General features: G+C 36.0%; 1 protein-coding gene and 1 long non-coding RNA gene across 4 annotated transcripts in view; one reads left to right on the top strand and one right to left on the bottom strand.

Annotated features, from left to right (window-relative positions):
* The window catches only part of LOC141584870 (uncharacterized), a 400,256-nt gene extending 396,344 nt beyond the window's left edge, over window positions 1-3,912 (bottom strand). For both annotated transcript variants that reach the window (XR_012518123.1, XR_012518122.1), the window contains exon 1: window positions 3,612-3,912. This is a non-coding gene — a long non-coding RNA (uncharacterized LOC141584870). The remainder of the gene's footprint in view (window positions 1-3,611) is intronic.
* Window positions 3,442-16,040, top strand: SVIP (small VCP interacting protein). 2 transcript variants are annotated; one of them, XM_010330185.3, is made up of 5 exons: window positions 3,442-3,614; window positions 5,438-5,488; window positions 5,976-6,089; window positions 10,347-10,369; window positions 14,756-16,040. In XM_010330185.3, exons 1-4 carry the CDS (start codon window positions 3,561-3,563, stop codon window positions 10,359-10,361), a joined length of 234 nt encoding a protein of 77 aa, XP_010328487.2. In that variant the 5' UTR covers window positions 3,442-3,560; the 3' UTR covers window positions 10,362-10,369; window positions 14,756-16,040. The 2 variants fall into 2 exon arrangements, with proteins under 2 accessions (XP_010328487.2, XP_003919976.2); XM_003919927.4 differs by lacking the exon at window positions 14,756-16,040 and having other exon boundaries at window positions 10,347-13,553.
* Window positions 16,041-17,582: the final 1,542 nt, after the last annotated feature.

The following is a 17,582-nucleotide window of genomic DNA, read 5'->3' as shown; positions in this document are numbered from 1 at the left end:
AAACATTTTGTGGTGGATAATTTGCTGAGTTTGTCTAAAGACCTGGGGTAGACAGAAAGGGAATGTTCAGGTTAAGGTAAAGATTGTGGGGACCAAAGTTTTTCTGAAGTCTTGTAATGGCTGCCCTTAGAGACAACAGGTGGGAAATGTTTCCTATACAGATCTTAGTTAATCTCTTTAGAATTGAGAGGGTCTGGAAGAAAAAGATCCAGCTATGTTAATAGAGATTCTTTACAGATAAAAATTTTCCCCCACAAAGAAAAGCTTTACAGGGCCATTTCAAAATACGGCAAAGAAACATGTTTTGGGGTAACGTATTTTAATTTTCTTGTCTCCTAATATTATGCCAGAGTTAGGTTGGAACATAAATCATGATATACAGGGTTAATTTAAAACCCATCTGATAGGAATTTATGATTTGTAGAACATGACTCCCCAGACCCCTTAAATAGGAATTTGGGCAAGATTAAAAAAATCATAATTTAGTCCTCATTTCCACACATGTAAAATATAATTCAGTTATCCCATTTTTAGGTAGTCAAGAGACATGAAAAAATTTCATACTAATAACTGCACACAAATATTCATGGAGCTTTGTTCATAATGGCCTGAAAAGGCTCAAAAGGGCCCATATATCCATGGATAGGTAAATTGACTTTTTGGGGTTTTGAGGGGTTGTTGTAATTGTTTGTTTTGAGATGGGGTCTCACCCTGTTGCCCAGGTGGGAGTGCAATGGTGCAATCACAATTCATTCCAGCTTTGACTTCATTGGGTTCATGTAACTCTCCTACCTCAGCCTCCCCAGTCTCTGGGACTACAGGCACACGCCACCGTACCCAGTTAATTTTTGTATTTTTTGTAGAGATGGGGTCTCCCTATGTTGCCCAGGCTGGTCTCAACCTCCTGGGCTCAAATGATTCCACCTCTAGGCACAAGCTACTGTGCCCCTTGGCAAATTAACTTTTTAAATGCAGCATACCTGTAACAATGGAATATTACTTAAGAAACACACAATATCACTGATGAATTTCAGAAACTTTATGTAGAAAGAGCAGAGCCAGACAAAAGAATTTATGATATAATTCAATTTCTATGAAATTCTAGAAAATCCAGTTAATAGAGACAGAAAGCAAATCAATATTATCTTGGGCAAGAGGTCAATGGGGGTTGTTTGGAAAGTGTCACAAGGTAACCTTTTAGGGTAACGTAAATGTTGTATATTTTCTTATAGTGTTTACATGGGCACATATAATTGTCAAAAACTCAACTAATATTGAAGACAATTTGCATCCGACAGAGTTAAACAGAAACAAAAGACTTTATTTAAGACTACTGTAATAGGGCAGCAAAAGAGAGGGCTCAATGTCACTGAAAAAACAGCAGGAGAGATTTTAAGCACAGCGGTCATTAAGTGGAAAAGCACTGTATGTTAGTCAATATGGTTGTATCATCTGTGTTTGCTGATTGGTGCTTAGGGAAGTCAGAGTAGGAGATAAGAAAAGGTTCTAGTTTATTAATTATTGCATTTCAAAGAGCTGGCACCCAGGTTATTGAGGAAGATGGTTCTGCATTCTAGTATTGATAAGAGGACAGAAGATTTACATCTTAAAAGAGCAGAAAAAATTTACAATTTGCAAGTTTTCTAAAGAAAATGGTCTAAAAATAGGTCAGAGGCCAACGATCAGAAAGAACCCTGTCTAAAGATTAGTCAGGCAATGGGAAACATTAAGACCATCTTGGTCAGTGACTGTTTCTGCACTTTTTTTTTTCTATACATAATAGATAATACCTATTATGTATCATCTCTGATGCCTATGATATCATCTATTACGTATAGAACCTAGATAACTATATCTATGATAAAGTTTAAAGTTAGATGCAATAAGAGATTAACAACAATAACTAATAATAAAATAAAACAATATAACAATATGCCATCATCACTACTCTTGCACTTGGGGCCATTAATAAATAAAACGAGTTACTTGAATACAAGCACCATAATACTGGAACAGTTAAAGTGACAACTGAGATAGCCACTAAGTGACTAATGGGCAGGTAGCTTAGACACTGGATATGCTAGACAAAGGGATGATTCACATCATTAATATCCTGGGTGTAATGGATTACCACAGCCTAAGATTTCACTAGATCCTTAGAAGGCATATAATTTATAAGTTATGAATTATTTCTGGAATTTTCCATTTGAGATTTTTGGACCGCAGTTGACCACACAGTTGACAATATATGCAAAACATATATTGTATATTTCATTTATGTAAAACTTAAAGACTATAGTGATATTAATATTTATGTAAAACTTAAAGACTACAGTGAGATTAAACAAATTAATCGCTTCCTGGATCTAGTTATGGGATAGAGTATTGAATGGAACTGGGTACAAGAGAAGTTTTTTAGGTGATGGAAAACTTACATATCTTGAATGTGGTGATCACATGAATTAATGTTTTTTAAAACTCAGTGAACTCTATAATCAAAATAGTTGCATATTATATTTAAATTATCTATTTAAAAGCCAGTAAGAATATACATTAAAAAGCTGAGAATGGTTTCTGAGATACTATCATTATACATCCTACATTTTTGTTATGTTTGAAACTTTTCAAACAAGCAGAAATAACTAATAGAATGCAAAAAAGAAAAAGAAAAAGAAAATCAAAGCATTGTGTGTAAAGGAGATGCGTAACTTCAGTATCACCTGTGGGTTTCCTGGAAACGAACCTCAGGCTCCACCTTATACCTAGTAAATCAGCAGCTGAATTTTAACTAGGTGCCCAGGTGATTCTCATACTTACTAAAATTTGAGAAGAGTTTCATTAACATATTTCCCAATAGATGAAACTTTATTATTAGTTTCTGAGGTATGATTCCTAAATATCAGAAACTAGTGGAAATCTCAACTAATGCCACATTTATGAGGCAAGATTCATAGTCATAATAATGGATTTGATATTCTGCCCTCTCAACTGGAACGGCATTGTCATTAAGAAGGCAGCAAATGATGCTGATGTTAATTTGGAATTTTGGCTTTAATTTCTAGGACACCAGGGTCCCATCTCATAAAAAGGTAGCATGAACGATCCAGAGTTCTGCCACTCACTCATCTGTAATTGGTAATGCGAGGTTAGCAGGAAGAGCTTTGGAACCACAGGCAAACTTTTCCATCCTTTCCCTGCACTGCTGCCTGCAGCAGGTGTTTCCCCGGAACTTAGGCTTTGGCCACAGGCCCGGCTCTCGAGGTGCGGGGCTAGGAGGAGCTGTGGGTGGGGGACCGGGCAATGCCTTAGGTGGGCGCAGCTGAGCTGCGGGCACGGGATGGAGTCGCGAGAAGAGCGGGGCGGTGCCGCCAAAAGGCGGGGCGGGGCGGAGCCGTGGGGGTGGGGTGGGGGTGGGGCGTTGCCGCAGGGGCGGAGCCGAGCCACTGGACGGCGGCGGGGGCGGGGCAAGCGCGGAAGACCAGGGACGCGCTTCGTGCCGCGCAGTTAGCGCCGCCTGGCCTGGGGCGGACCCGTTAGGGGTCCCCCAGTTGGTCGTCCCTATGGGGCTGTGTTTTCCTTGTCCCGGGGAGTCCGCGCCTCCCACTCCTGACCTTGTGAGTAGATCAGGTCCCCGCTTCCGCCGGTCCGCGCCCCGAGCACCTGTCCTCGGGCGGCGGGCTGCGGGGCGGGCGGGGCTGTTGGACCTGGTGGCGCAGGTCGAGAGCTCGCGGGGTGGGGGGGACCCTGGTGGCGAAGACGGGTGGACGCGTCCGGAGGGTCGTCGGGTCCTGTCAGTGCGACCTAGACCGCCGCCTACGGGCTGAGCCGCACTTTTGTAACAAAGCAATTGTCCAAAGGCGGCTGTGACGTCTTCCTCCCTTCGGCTGACTGGCGGCCCCGGGAATTCGTAGGGCGCCGGCGCACGCAGAGGGCGCAGCGCGTGGGCTCTTCTGGGAGATGTGGTAGACGGACCTAGGCGCGAAAAAGACGTTGCTTCTTCCGGGAGCTGTCCAGGAGATGCGCGTTTTCACCTGTCTACCAACCTTTAAAAGGAGGTGCTCAGACAGTCGCTTTTATGCCTGAGCTTTATCGGATATTTTATTAGTGATTTCTTTGTAGTGTTTATCTCATTCTTTTAAGTTATCCCTTTAAAATAATATTTTATGTAGTATAGAGTGTCCAATTTGTAAGGTAGTCATATTTAACAAAAATACTGGACACCCAGTTAAATTTTAATTTCAGTTATACAAGGAATACATTTATAATAGCGTTTTGTGCCGTGCAATAGTAGGCATCTAGTTCTACAAAAACATGACTCATTGCTTATCTGAAATTCAAATGTAGCCTGTGGGCGTGTGGTACAATACACGTACACTTTTTGTAGCTTTCTCTTAACAGTATCTTTACATTGGTAGTCCTTACGTAGACCTGTTTCTCTCTCTCCTCCAGCTAAAAATTAGTTGAAGAAAATGAAATATTTAGGAAAGTACATTAACTCTTCAGTTATTAAAGTATAGCTACTAAAAATTTAGTATAAATTTTATGTGGGGAAGTTCAGCTTCTTTGTTGCTGCTGTTGTTTTAAGTGATGTTGATTTTGTTGTTCTGGCTGTTGATAAAATACAATGTGTCAGATTTGTTAAACCCTTCTCCCATCTTCATGCTGTACCATCTTCGGTTAATAACCACACCGCTCACTGCTTGGATGTCACTTTATCAGGGAAGCTTTTCCTGACCACGCTAAGCTAAATATATTCCCCACAATGCCACCCACCCATTCTCCCATTACTTACCTGCCATATCATCTGACAGACAGACATTTACTTCATTTGTCTGTGTGCCCTCAATTGGAAATTGTTTCATTTGGGAGGAGACGTTTATCTATATTTTTTCACTGCTGTATCCCCAGCACCTAGGAAAAGTGTTTTATAATAAGTAGTACATGGTCTAGAAAAATAATATTCACTGTTTTCTGTTATGGAACAATACCTCTAATGAAATTACTCCCATCCTTCCCTCCTACACACTGAGATTAGCCCACTTTATTCATTAACCTCTTCTGAAAACACTAGGTTACTTCAGACTCCATTTTTACAGGCAGTACCAAACCATGTATTTTCCTTCTTGGATTTTTAAACATTATTTGTTTTATTATTGCCCTGACTAGCTGTAGACCCTTTTATTAAAAGACAGAGAGGAAAAAAAAAATAAGTGATTATATAGGGCAACCTTGTATTTATTTTAACGTGCTGATGTGAAGGTATATTCAAGAAGAATGAAATTCAGGAAGTTGAGTAGCAGCATTCTTTGTGGGACATTTAGGGCCAGTACTGAATATTTTTGTAAACTGTTACAGTGCCTATGAGATATAGGTGTATAATTTATTCATAATAATGTTTTTTATTATTTTAATATATATTTTTACACATTTTCCTTAGGAAGAGAAAAGAGCAAAGCTTGCAGAGGCTGCAGAGAGAAGACAAAAAGAGGTAAGTTTTGCCTACTTAAATAATTGAGTTTCTACTTTATTTTTCATAGACGTCCATAGCTAGATTCTCTAATGCAAATGGCCTTTGATATTCCAAAAATTTACATTTAAAGATAATTGCTTTCAAAATGATTTTCATGTTTATATAAATTGCATTAATATATTTATGTTATTTAATATATGAAAACTATCGTATCTTCTCTAAACATAGATGTTCTTTTAGTAACATCCTTTTAAAATGGCTATGCATTGTGAAATAATATGTAAAGCAAGTTTAGGAGAAAATTTGTATAGTTGCAAAATACCCAATGAAGAAACGATGTGTTATGTTAAGGCTGTTGTAGAAATACTCCTACTTTGGTACCAAAAAATAAACCAACTCCCTACCCGCAAAGAGAAACCTAGAAAGCAAAAACAGACAAAAAAATGTTTTTCACACTGGACAGATTTTTGTTTTCTTTCTGTATTTCTTATTAATTTTCTTAAAGGCTGCATCTCGGGGAATTTTGGATGTTCAATCTGTGCAAGAAAAGAGAAAGAAAAAGGAAAAAATGGAAAAACAAATTGCTACATCTGGGCCCCCACCAGAAGGTGGACTTAGGGTAAGTATTAAAATGTACTTAATGTTGAACTTAACTGGGCATTTTAAAAACTTACGTAGCTATCCATTGAATAACTTTCTCCTGACACTCATTATCAGAATACTTGGAAATTATTTAAAAGCATGAATAGTAAATATTGGAAGTAATATCAATTTATTTTAACATTTATTGGAATTGATTGGCTTTTCTTCACCAAAGTGAAATAATAATTTGTTTCTTATTTTAACACTATATTTTAATGCTCTTAGGCTTACTACTAATTTTAAGTAAGTCAAAAATTCAAGCAATATGGAAAAACTTGAAGAAGTGTGAAAGTTATCCAAATTAAGTATCATTTTGAAAGACATAATTTCTAACCTCCATTTACATATGTTATTAAATTGGATTACACTATAAATTCTGTTTTATGACCTGAGTTCTTTTACCCATTGATTTGGAATATATGATCTTTCCTTTGCCTCCCTTTTCTATAGTTATGTAAATGTTAATTGGGATCACAGAAAGTATACAGGTGTGGGTATCATACACATACCTCCCAAGATATGGATGCCAGAGCTAAACTGGTGGACAAGTTAAGCAGAGTCTCTGAATGCTGGAATCTTTACAGTCTAGCAGGACTTTAAAAGATTTGTTTTAAAAATCCTTTAAAGCTCGGGAAAACAGTGGTTCATCTATTAAGATTTTATTCTTGGTCCATTTTTAAAGTAAATGGAAGTAAATATATTTGTTAAAGGGACAATGTCTTTAATTTTAATTATTTATATTTGTTAATGATTTATGAGTACTTTTTAACAGATTCATTGGTTTTTACTCTCAAAACTACACACACACACACACATACATGTACATATACACATACACATGCTTACATGTAGATACTCTTCTAACGTATAGGGCAGGCAGCTTATCAACAAACACCCTGAGCAGTTGATTCTGGCTCAAAAATATCACAAAAATAAGACTGTGTGTCTGTGTATTTTAATATTTTAAGTTACTTCATCTGATATTTAATGAATGAAAAATTTTTTATAAAGTTTGTTTTTTATGGGGTGAATTTTTAGCAATGTATAAAGTAGTTTCAATATAAGGTAAGTAAGTCTGACCATTTTGCCTTTTATACTTCTGTAACAGAATAGATCTAGTGAAAAGTAGAACAGCTGGGTGACAACAAGGTCAATTGTTTATCAGAAGTATAGATTCTTTCTTTCAATATTCTGTTCAGATAAAGTGCTGTGTTACTAGGTTTACTTCATACAGGGTTCTCAAAAACACCACATGAAAATTAAATTGCAGGACTAGAAATGATGTTGAAATCCACTATTTCAAAGTAGAAGTGGTGAAGGTTTTAAGTTAAAGTTACATGTATTATTATAGGAAAAGGATACTTTAATCAACACTTAATCACAATTAAGAAGACACTTATTTCACAAGTTCTAATGAAATTAATACCAGCTTTTAAATTATAAGAAAGAAAGAGGCTTTCTTAATTAAACTTGAAGCTTCCACACTGACATCTGTAAATTAAAAAACAAATTAGGCCTTATATTAGTTATGATCCCTTCAAAAGTGCTCAAAATGTAAAACATTCCCAATGTTAAATTTAATTACTGTTTTTCTTTGTGTACTGTTCTTGTAAGAACTCTCTCAAGCTCCCTTTGTAAAAATGACCCTCAGGACCATGAAACTAGATAGTGGCAGGAGGATTTTCTCCAGTGGCTCACTGTCATTAGCCACTCCTGTTGCCCACTGTTAGTATTTTCCCTTGGAATATTCCTCATCACCTACCACTAACAACATTGGCTTCCAGGGGCACGCTCTATTCTGCTTGACACAATCACAGCATGTCAAGAGCATGAAGTTAAAAGCAAAATTCTGGGAGGCTCAGGGATAACAGAAGAGAAAAATATAAGACAGAAGGTACTTAACCCTCAAAACCCTTGGCATGTGGCCCTTTAAGGGCTGCTGTCTGGCTTGTTCCGTGGGCTGGCCTGAAGTATCCTATAGAGTAGGTAGAGTCTTCCTAACCTAACTTCATAGTATAAATCTAGTTTGTATTCCCTGTCTTCACACCGTCCACATATTCATCTCCTGACCAGCACCGCATCTTTCCAGGGTAATTAGCCTGGGTAATACTCACTGTCTTCTGCAAAAAGACCCTTATCTGAAGAAGTCAATGTGGTGACAGCATCAAGATGCAAAGTACTATCAGTACAGGAGATAGCAGCACAGGAGTAAGGGTACAGTGACTTCAACCTTAGCTGTATGTTGGAGTCTCATAGGCAGCTTTCAAAAAGGATTGACCATTGGGCTCCACCTCACGTCAGTCAGTGTCTCTGAGAGTGGGGTTTAGCTATTAGAGTTCCATGGGAAAAAAAAAAGTTTAAAAATGCTAAATTGTATATTGTAGGCTATCCCCTTCGTAGAGATTAAAAATGGCACAAAATTATGGCCTCTAACAAGTCATGCAATAAAGAAAAGCAAGTTTACTTGGATTAATCTTTAATTTTGAAAATTTATTTAAACACAGAATATATATAAGTATATATACACATACATATGTGTTTATGTATATATATATATATACATATACACACACACCTATATATATAAAACACCCAATAATATTCCTTGGATGTGCTTGGAAAAAACTATCAAGAGATTGTTAAACATCTCTTTTTGTATTCCAGTGGCTCTTTAGAACCTATCACTAAACCAAAATTTAATAGACTTGGTTAAACAAAACATTAGGTGGAATATTTTCTCAACTCAAGCAATGAAAAGACGTTGCCAAACCATTATTTAATGGTTTCTGCGATTTCTTGACTCCCTGGCTTAAATTAGAATTTTAAAATTTTTGTTTTGTGGTGGTTTATTTTGTGTTCCTTTACTGATTACTGAGTATTGGGATCTTGCTACTGAATCACAGGTTCACTGTGCAGTGCTTAACAACTTCAGAGTCCAGTGGGCAGAATACCCATGCATGTAACATTTACTTGAAGAGGCCGAGCACAGTTGCTCATACCTGTAATCTCAACTGAGAGGGGAGGATTTGGGAGGCTGAGATGGGATGATGGCTTGAGGCCAGGAGTTAAAAGATGAGCCTGAACAACATAGTGAGACCCTATCTCTAAAAAAATAAAAATAAATTAGGCGTGGTGACCTGTGCCTATGGTCCTAGCTACTCAGGAGGCTGAGGTGGGAGAATGCCGTGAGCCTTGGAGATTGAGGCTGCAGTGAGCCATTCCCAGCTCACCACAGCCTGGGTGATAGAGCAGGATCCTATCTCAAGCAAACAAAAAAACAAAAACAAACCCAAAAACTTTTATGTGGAGTGAGTTTATTACTTACAGATAGGCAGCAAGGGACAATAGAAGCCTAGGATTCATCATAAGCTGGTCTCAAGGAAAACTGCCGGGGGTTGATTGCATCTGTGTGTGCCCTGCTTGAACCTTAGATGAGTGCCTGGGTTTTATGTCTGGGGATTAGAGGAGGAGGTACAGCATGACTCCTTGGGCTAAGGCATTGAAGGACATCCTGATTTTAGGGAGGGACTAGAACAGAGCTTGGACTGTCCTGGCCATTTACTTGCTATCCCAGGATATTACATTACCAGGATATTCTACAGTTATTCTTGAAAACTACAGGCAAGACGGTGGGAGAGAGCTATCCTGCAACTACCCACCAATCTGACCAGATATTTTGTCTTCCTTATACTTTTTTTTTTTTTTTTGAGACGGAGTTTCGCTCTTATTACCCAGGCTGGAGTGCAATGGCGCAATCTCGGCTCACCGCAACCTCCGCCTCCTGGGTTCAGGCAATTCTCCTGCCTCAGCCTCCTGAGTAGCTGGGATTACAGGCACACGCTGCCACGCCCAGCTAATTTTTTGTATTTTTTTTAGTAGAGACAGGGTTTCACCATGTTGACCAGGATGGTCTCGATCTCTTGACCTCATGATCCACCCACCTCGGCCTCCCAAAGTGCTGGGATTACAGGCTTGAGCCACCACACCCGGCCCCCTTATACTTTTAAACTATCATTTTATTTCAGGCCTTGGACTATAATGTAAAATTTTATGAATAGCTACAATTCACAAAAATTATTTTATAGTTCTATGTCCCATATTCCTCTTTTTACCTGTTTATTCACTAAAATATTCTTATAATTTAAGTATTATATATTAATTATGTAATATAATTTTATATATTATATAAGTAAATTTAAGTAAAATTTACTTTTCTGTTTTTTGTCTTTTCTAGTGGACAGTTTCATAAAGCAGAACGTGAGTAGAAGAGTCTACTGCCAATATCTGTTTATCTGCGATCAAGTGGACTTCCTCAATTTAATTTCTTCTCTTTGAATAAATAAAGATTCAGACTTTGTAATATTATTGCCCTTAAGTGCAATGCTAAAAAACTTTTGATTTTCAAGCTTAGAAAATGGCTAGACTTTTCATTAAATACTAGTTTTCCTACATTCGCTCTTCTGCAGTTAGTACAGTAGGTGATTTGCTATTTTTCTTAGTAGTTAAAAAAATAGAACTAAATAGTGAATATACATACATTGCATGTAAAAATTTTCCATACACCTGTAAGATTAAAATTGGTAATTGTATTTTCATCCTTTATAAAATGATCTAACTACTTATATTTATGCTGCTTCGCCTTACATCTTTTTATTTCACTATATATGAAGATGTTCGATTAAACTTATGGACTTAGTGCCTTTAAGCTGATCATCGGGGAAAATCTTGAAAAAATCATTTGAAGGGCTGATGTGAAGGAGCACTGTAAATTTTTATAACTTACTAAGTAATGAATATTTTTAGGCAGATGTTAAGTTTCTTCTAATTTAATTTTATGTAGCTTATATAATTAACATACTATGTTTTACATTTATGATAAAGGGTTTTTTTTGATTGTTTGCTGAATTTAAAATTATATATTAGTGATACCATCAGAGGGCAGTGATGTTCTATTATATATTAGATTCAGCTCTGTAAAGATCTTTGTTGAAATTGAATGAGTTAAACTAATAAGCTGGATGGGTTATGACTGGTAATATATTTGTCCATATTTCATAAGTAGTGTTAATCTTGTCTACTTAAAAAGAGAATGATATAAGATTTATACTGATGTGAAATTGTCAAGGCAAGTATGAATGTATGAAAAAGAAACAGTAGGTACTGTACTTAAAAAAGGTTTACTTCAGATGTAAAAATATTAAGCGGTGATTCTTAATATTTTGAATTAAATTATGAACAATGCATGTTCATAAACCTTTACATTTTTGTTTATTAGAAACATGAATTTTATAGCATTTTTGGTTTCTCCTTATATAATACACTGAAATAAAATAATTGCTATTAGCTATTAAGGTTGATAGCTCTTTTAAGTGGCAAGGCCACATGTTGAGCCCTAAATTAGAATTTGCAGATATTAAGTGCCAGTAGAAGTTATAAAGTTGAATTGACCAAGTTTTCTTTCTCTACACAAAGGAAACTGAGCCACTTTCTTCACCTATCCCTACCACAAGACTTAAGTTGTATTGTGGTGTATTGTACATGTTAATTTTAACGAGTTTGAACTATTATATAATACAGGTTTCTTGACTTCTCTCTGAAAAATTTTTTTTTATGGTATGAAGTGTTCTGTTAATATCTAGGCAAAACATACAGTTAGTCTCAATTTATTTATCCTTCAGAGGATTAGTGCTGTTTTCATAAAGGATAGTGAAACTATATTTTAGAATGAAAATTTTTGATTTTATTAAAATGATTTTTTTTCAAAGGAAAAGAAATGATTAATAGCTGAGTGCATACAGAACTAGAGCATAGCATCCTTGAATTGTGCAAATCCTTTCTCCCAATAGCAAGAACAATTTTGTCTTTAATACATCTTAAAGAACTGGGACTTGTGTTCGTGTAAATGGCGTACTTCCACCGAATTATGTCCTATTTCTACCAGCAGTTTATACCCAAGTGTTACGCTTATCTATTGTTAACCATTAATTATATTCAGATATATTTCTTTTTGGGAAAAGTGAGACATATTCCTTCCAACCATGGCCTGTCACCATGAGTGTAGTCAGCTTTCTCCAAAACCACATGGGTTGTAGGTGGTACCCATATGTTAGGAACAGTATTAGGAAAGGGCAAGGGAAAAGATGTGACTGGGTACCTAATGAGAAACCAGTAATTTATATATATATATATATATATATATATATATATATATATATATATAATATTGGTGTGTGTGTACATATATGCATACACATATATCCAGACATCTCCCTCATAAAGTAACCATCAGTTCCTGTGAAAACCTTATGTTGAAGCCAATTTCCCATAGTTAATAATTTAGGAAAAAATAATAATGCGTAAAGTGTCACGTAAAACCCCTAACCAAATTACTAAACTATAATTGGAACAGTAAAATGCACATATGTAACTATCATGATATAAAATGCTTAAACTACTGCTGCTTAATACTAATCAAACATGGCTGCTGACGAAAGTTGTGAATTATTATACAGCCCCTTTGTAACATGCTGCATGTTTTTTAAAACATTTCTGTATTTCTATTTGTTCCACTGCTGGTATTTGGAATGTAATGTAACAGTTCACACACATGATTTGGTATAAATTCTGTATTGCCTTTTAGGGATATAAATAGACATTTTTTTTCCATAAAAATTACTTTTAGCTGTCTCTTTAACAAAATTGTATCTTTACTACATCCTAAATACTTAGAATCTGAGTTGATAGTTAGGGAAACCTCAGGAACATTTTAATCACATTGGGATTCAGAAGAGCAACAAAACCAAAGGTTGTTTGGGATGTTTGTACAATCCCTGGATTTATAGGTAGATTTTCTGTAAAGGAAAAATGTAATTAGTACCCTGTTTTTCTCTAAAGAAATAATACTATAATAAAACTTTTGTCTGTCATCATCCGTTGTACCCCAGGAAAATGGAACATGAACTTTGGATTTTCCTTTTCTCCAAGAGTTTCACTTTTTATATTCACTGATAAGTATTACACTATGTCCTTAGAAGACAAAAGTAATTCTTCTCAGTTTTGAATAATTTATGCATAAATAGACCGGTAAGAGGTAAGTAGCCATGACTGCCTATATGTGTTGAGACATACAGGATATTTCTTTTAACATCGCCAAGCAAGCATTCAAATTATCTTTATCACACATGCTCTAAATTAATTCAACTATAGCATTGTGGCTTTTTTCTTCATTTTTCTCAAAAGCTGTAGACACAAGGCATTTGTATGTATAGCAGACTTTGATGAAGTTTTGGTTCCAGTAACTCAAACACTTTAGTTTCCTATTTGGCATGGCTTTTTATTGTCTTATTCTCCTTCTTCTAGTTACGCTTCATCTTGCAAATACTGACTTTGAATGTGATTACTGTTGTCTGAGAAATAAGTATTCATACATTACTCCTCTGAATATGATACTTCTTTTTTATTTTGAATTGCATTGGCTGTTTTTATAGTACCAAACTTGTTGAGTTTTGTGTTAATGTTTTTTAGTTATAAAAACAGGTTTGAGCCATTCTTTGCATGTATCTCAAACTTATCTGAAGTGGAACTAATTAGTTTTGCAGACAGATTGCAAATGATGCTCATTTCTTTGAAATTTATCTTGTCACATAAGTCAGATGTCAAGGAGTTACGCTAAACTCCTTTTCCTAACTCCTAAAATGCCCTTTTCTCTGTCTATATTTCTTAGACATAGCCACATTATAAGTAACAGACATATTTAAAGTATGTTAAAAAATACCAAGTGTCTCATAGGTAGAAAATTCTCATAGGTTCCACAAAAACTTACGGAACTAATAAATGGCTTTAGCAATCTTGCAGAATGAAAAATATATGAAAGTCAATTCTGTTTTTATATGCAAGCAGTGAACAATCTATAATTGAAAGGAAAATTTCTATTATAATAGAAAAGGAAAAACAAACTCTAGATATTAAAAATGACAAAACATTGTCAAGAAATTAAGATCTAAATGAAGAAATATTGTATGTTTTGGGATTGAATGGCATTTCTAAGTGGGCCAGTAAATTCAGTGCAAAATTCCAGCAATTTTTTCTAGAGAACTTATTAAGATGATTCTTGAATTTATATGGAAAGCAAGACTTAGAAAAGCCGAAACAATTTTGTAAAAACAAAGTGGGGAAGTACTTTGAAGCCAGAACAATCAGGCAAGAGAAAAAAATACAAAGCATCCATATAGGAAAGGAAGTTGTCAAACTGTCTCTCTATGCTGACAACCCTATGATGCTATACCTAGACAACCCTAATGACTGCCAAAAGGCTTTAAAATGGATAAACAAGTAAAGTTTCAGGATAGAAAATCAACGTAGAAAAATCATTAGCGTTTCTATACACCAATAATATTCAAGCTGAGAGCCATATCAAGAATGCAATCCAATTTACAATAGCCACACACAATAACTACCTAGGAATGCATGTAACCAAGGAGGTGAAACATCTCTAAAAGGTCAATTACACACTGAAAGAAACAAATGGAATATTATTCCATGCTTATGGATTTGAAGAATCAATATTAAAATGGACGTATTACACGAGGTATCTATAAATTCAATGCTATTCCTATCAAGCTGCCAATGTCATTTTTTTCACAGAGTGGAACAGAATAGAGAATCCAGAAATACAGCTGCACAACTAGACTCATCTGGCCTTTGACAAAGTTGATGAAAATTGGCAATGGAGAAAGTACTCCCCAGTCAATAAGTGGTACTAGAGCAGCTGGCTAGCCATAAGCAGAAGAATGAAACTCAAGATGGATTAAAGATTTAACTGTAAGGTCTCAGACTATAAGAATCCTAGAAGGAAACCAAGAAAATGCTATTCTGGATATCGGCCTTGGGAAAACATTTATGCCTAAGTCCTCAAAAGCAATTGCAACAAAAACAAAAATTGACAAGTGAGAAACAGTTACTGCAAAGCAAAATAAACTATCAATGGAGTAAACAGACAATCCACAGAATTGGAGAAAATCATCACAAACTATGCACCTGACAAAGGTCTAATATCCAGAATCTATAAAGAACTTAAACAACAAGTAAAAAAAAACTGTCTTTAAAAAATGGCCAAAAGACATGAACAAACACTTCTCAAAAGAAAACATACAAGTGACCAACAAATGTGAAAACATGCTCATCATCACTAATCATCAGAGATATGCAATATATCAAAACCACAATGAGATACATTTCATGCCAGTCAGAATGGCTAGTATTAAAAAGTCAAGAAAACAACATGCTGAGGCCGCCGTGAAAAGGGAATGCTAATACACTGTTGGTGGGAATGTAAGTCATTCCGTTCAGCCACTATAGAAAACAGTTTGGAGACTTCCCAAAGAACTTAGAACTAGCATTGTATCTGGCAATCCCACTACTGGGTAAATATCCAAAGAAAATAAATCATTCTACCAAAAAAAGACATATGTATTCATAAATGTTCATTGCAGCACTATTCACAATAGCAAAGACATGGAATCCACCTAGGTGTTCATCAATGGTAGACTGGATAAAGAAAATGTGATACATATATGCCATGAAATATTACACAGCCATAATAACAACATAATCATGTCCTTTGCAGCAATGTGGATGCAGCTGAAGGTCATTGTTCTAAATGAATTTATGCAGAAACAGAAAACTAAATACCACATGTTCTCACTGAGAACTAAGCACTGGATGGGTACTCGTGGTTTTAAATATGGCAACAATAGACACTGGGGACTACTCTAGAGGGGAGAGAGGGAGGATGGCAACATTTGACTTTTGGGTACGATAGTCACTGCCTGGGTGATAAGATCAGTTTCACCCCAAAGCTCAGCATTATGCAATGTATCCATGTAACCTTTATGTGTACCCACTGAATGTAAAATAAAAGTTGAAATTATTTTTTGAAGTTGTAATTTCTGAGAGAAGAAATAGGAAAATTTATACTACCTGATTTTGAAATGTACTATAAAGCCACAACAGTCAAGATAGTATGGTATTGGCTTAAGGATAGCTAGCTAGATCAGTGAAACATAGAAGGTTTAGATATAAACTTAGATTTTTTACAGGGCACTTCAGTGGAGAAAACGGGAAATAACATTTGGTGCTGGGAAAACTGAATCCATATGCCAGTACAATTAAAAAGCCTTCACAGCATACACAAAAATTAAAATGTATCATAGAGCTGAATGCAATAACAAACCATTTAACTTCTAGATGAAAACATGGGAAAAAATCCTATGACCTTGAGTTAGGCAAAGATTTCTTAGATACGACACCAAAAGCATTATTAATTTTAAAAAATTATAAATTTAACTTCATAAAAATTTTAATTTCAAAAGCACTTCTAAATTTCAAAGACAGTTGTGTGCAGTGGCTCATGCCTGCAGTCCCAGCCCTTTGGGGGGGGTCAAGGTGGGTGGATGGCTTGAGGTCATGAGTTTGAGACCAGCCTGGCCAACATTACAAAACCCTGTCTCTACTAAAAATACAAAAATTAGCCAGGCCTGGTGGTGTATGCCTGTAGTCCCAGCTATTCGGGAGGCTGAGGCACAAGTATTGCTTGAGCCCAGGAGGCAGAGGTTGCAGTGAGCTGAGATTCGCACCACTGTACACCAGCCTGGACGATACTCCATCTCAAAAGAAGAAAGAAGAGAGAGAAGGATGATACTCCATCTCAAAAGAAGAAAGGAGAGAGGAGAAGAGGGGAGAGAAAAGGAGAAAGAAGGGGAGGAGAGGCAGGAAAAAAAGGAAGTGAGGAAAAGGAAAGAAAAAGGGCAAACTATAGGCTGTGAGAAAATACTTGCAGTTATGTATCAAATAAGTAGCTTATAGCCAGAATTTATGGAACCCTTATAACTCATTAAGATAATCCAATTAAAAATGGGCAAAAGATGTGAATGTTATTTCACCAAAGAAACTGTAAAACAAGCATTAGTACCAAGGCGTTCAGCTTCATTAGTCATTAGGAAAACGCAAATTAAAATAAAGATGCCCTCCCTTTTTCCCTCTAATGTCTATGATCAGTAAAAGTGGAAATACCAGTGAGGATATGGAGAAACAAACGATCATACATTGCTGGTGGAATAAGGAATTGGTTCACCCATTCTGGAAAACAGTTGGTTATTTCTCAAATGGTAACAGATAAATTTCCCGAATAACCCCCCAAAATAATATGAATTGCTTTTAAAGGAGATAAACACATTATATAGCAATGTGAACAGCAGTTATCAGTCAGGCCATTAGTCTTCAATAATTCAAGGCTCCTTCTAACTCTCAGCTACTAAGATCCTTTTATGTACAAAGGTTTTGACACTAGAGATCATAGAAATAACATTTAATTGTGCATCTAAAGGCATGAGTTTAGATGCATGTTTAACTTTGGGGAAATTTAGCTATAAAATCTCAATTCTGAAATCAGAGGATTTGAGATAATTTTTAA

Source organism: Saimiri boliviensis, chromosome 6 (genome assembly GCF_048565385.1).
Source record: "Saimiri boliviensis isolate mSaiBol1 chromosome 6, mSaiBol1.pri, whole genome shotgun sequence".
NCBI lineage: Eukaryota > Metazoa > Chordata > Mammalia > Primates > Cebidae > Saimiri > Saimiri boliviensis.
Note: the sequence above shows the minus strand (reverse complement) of the source record. Positions and strands in the feature narration are given on the sequence as shown.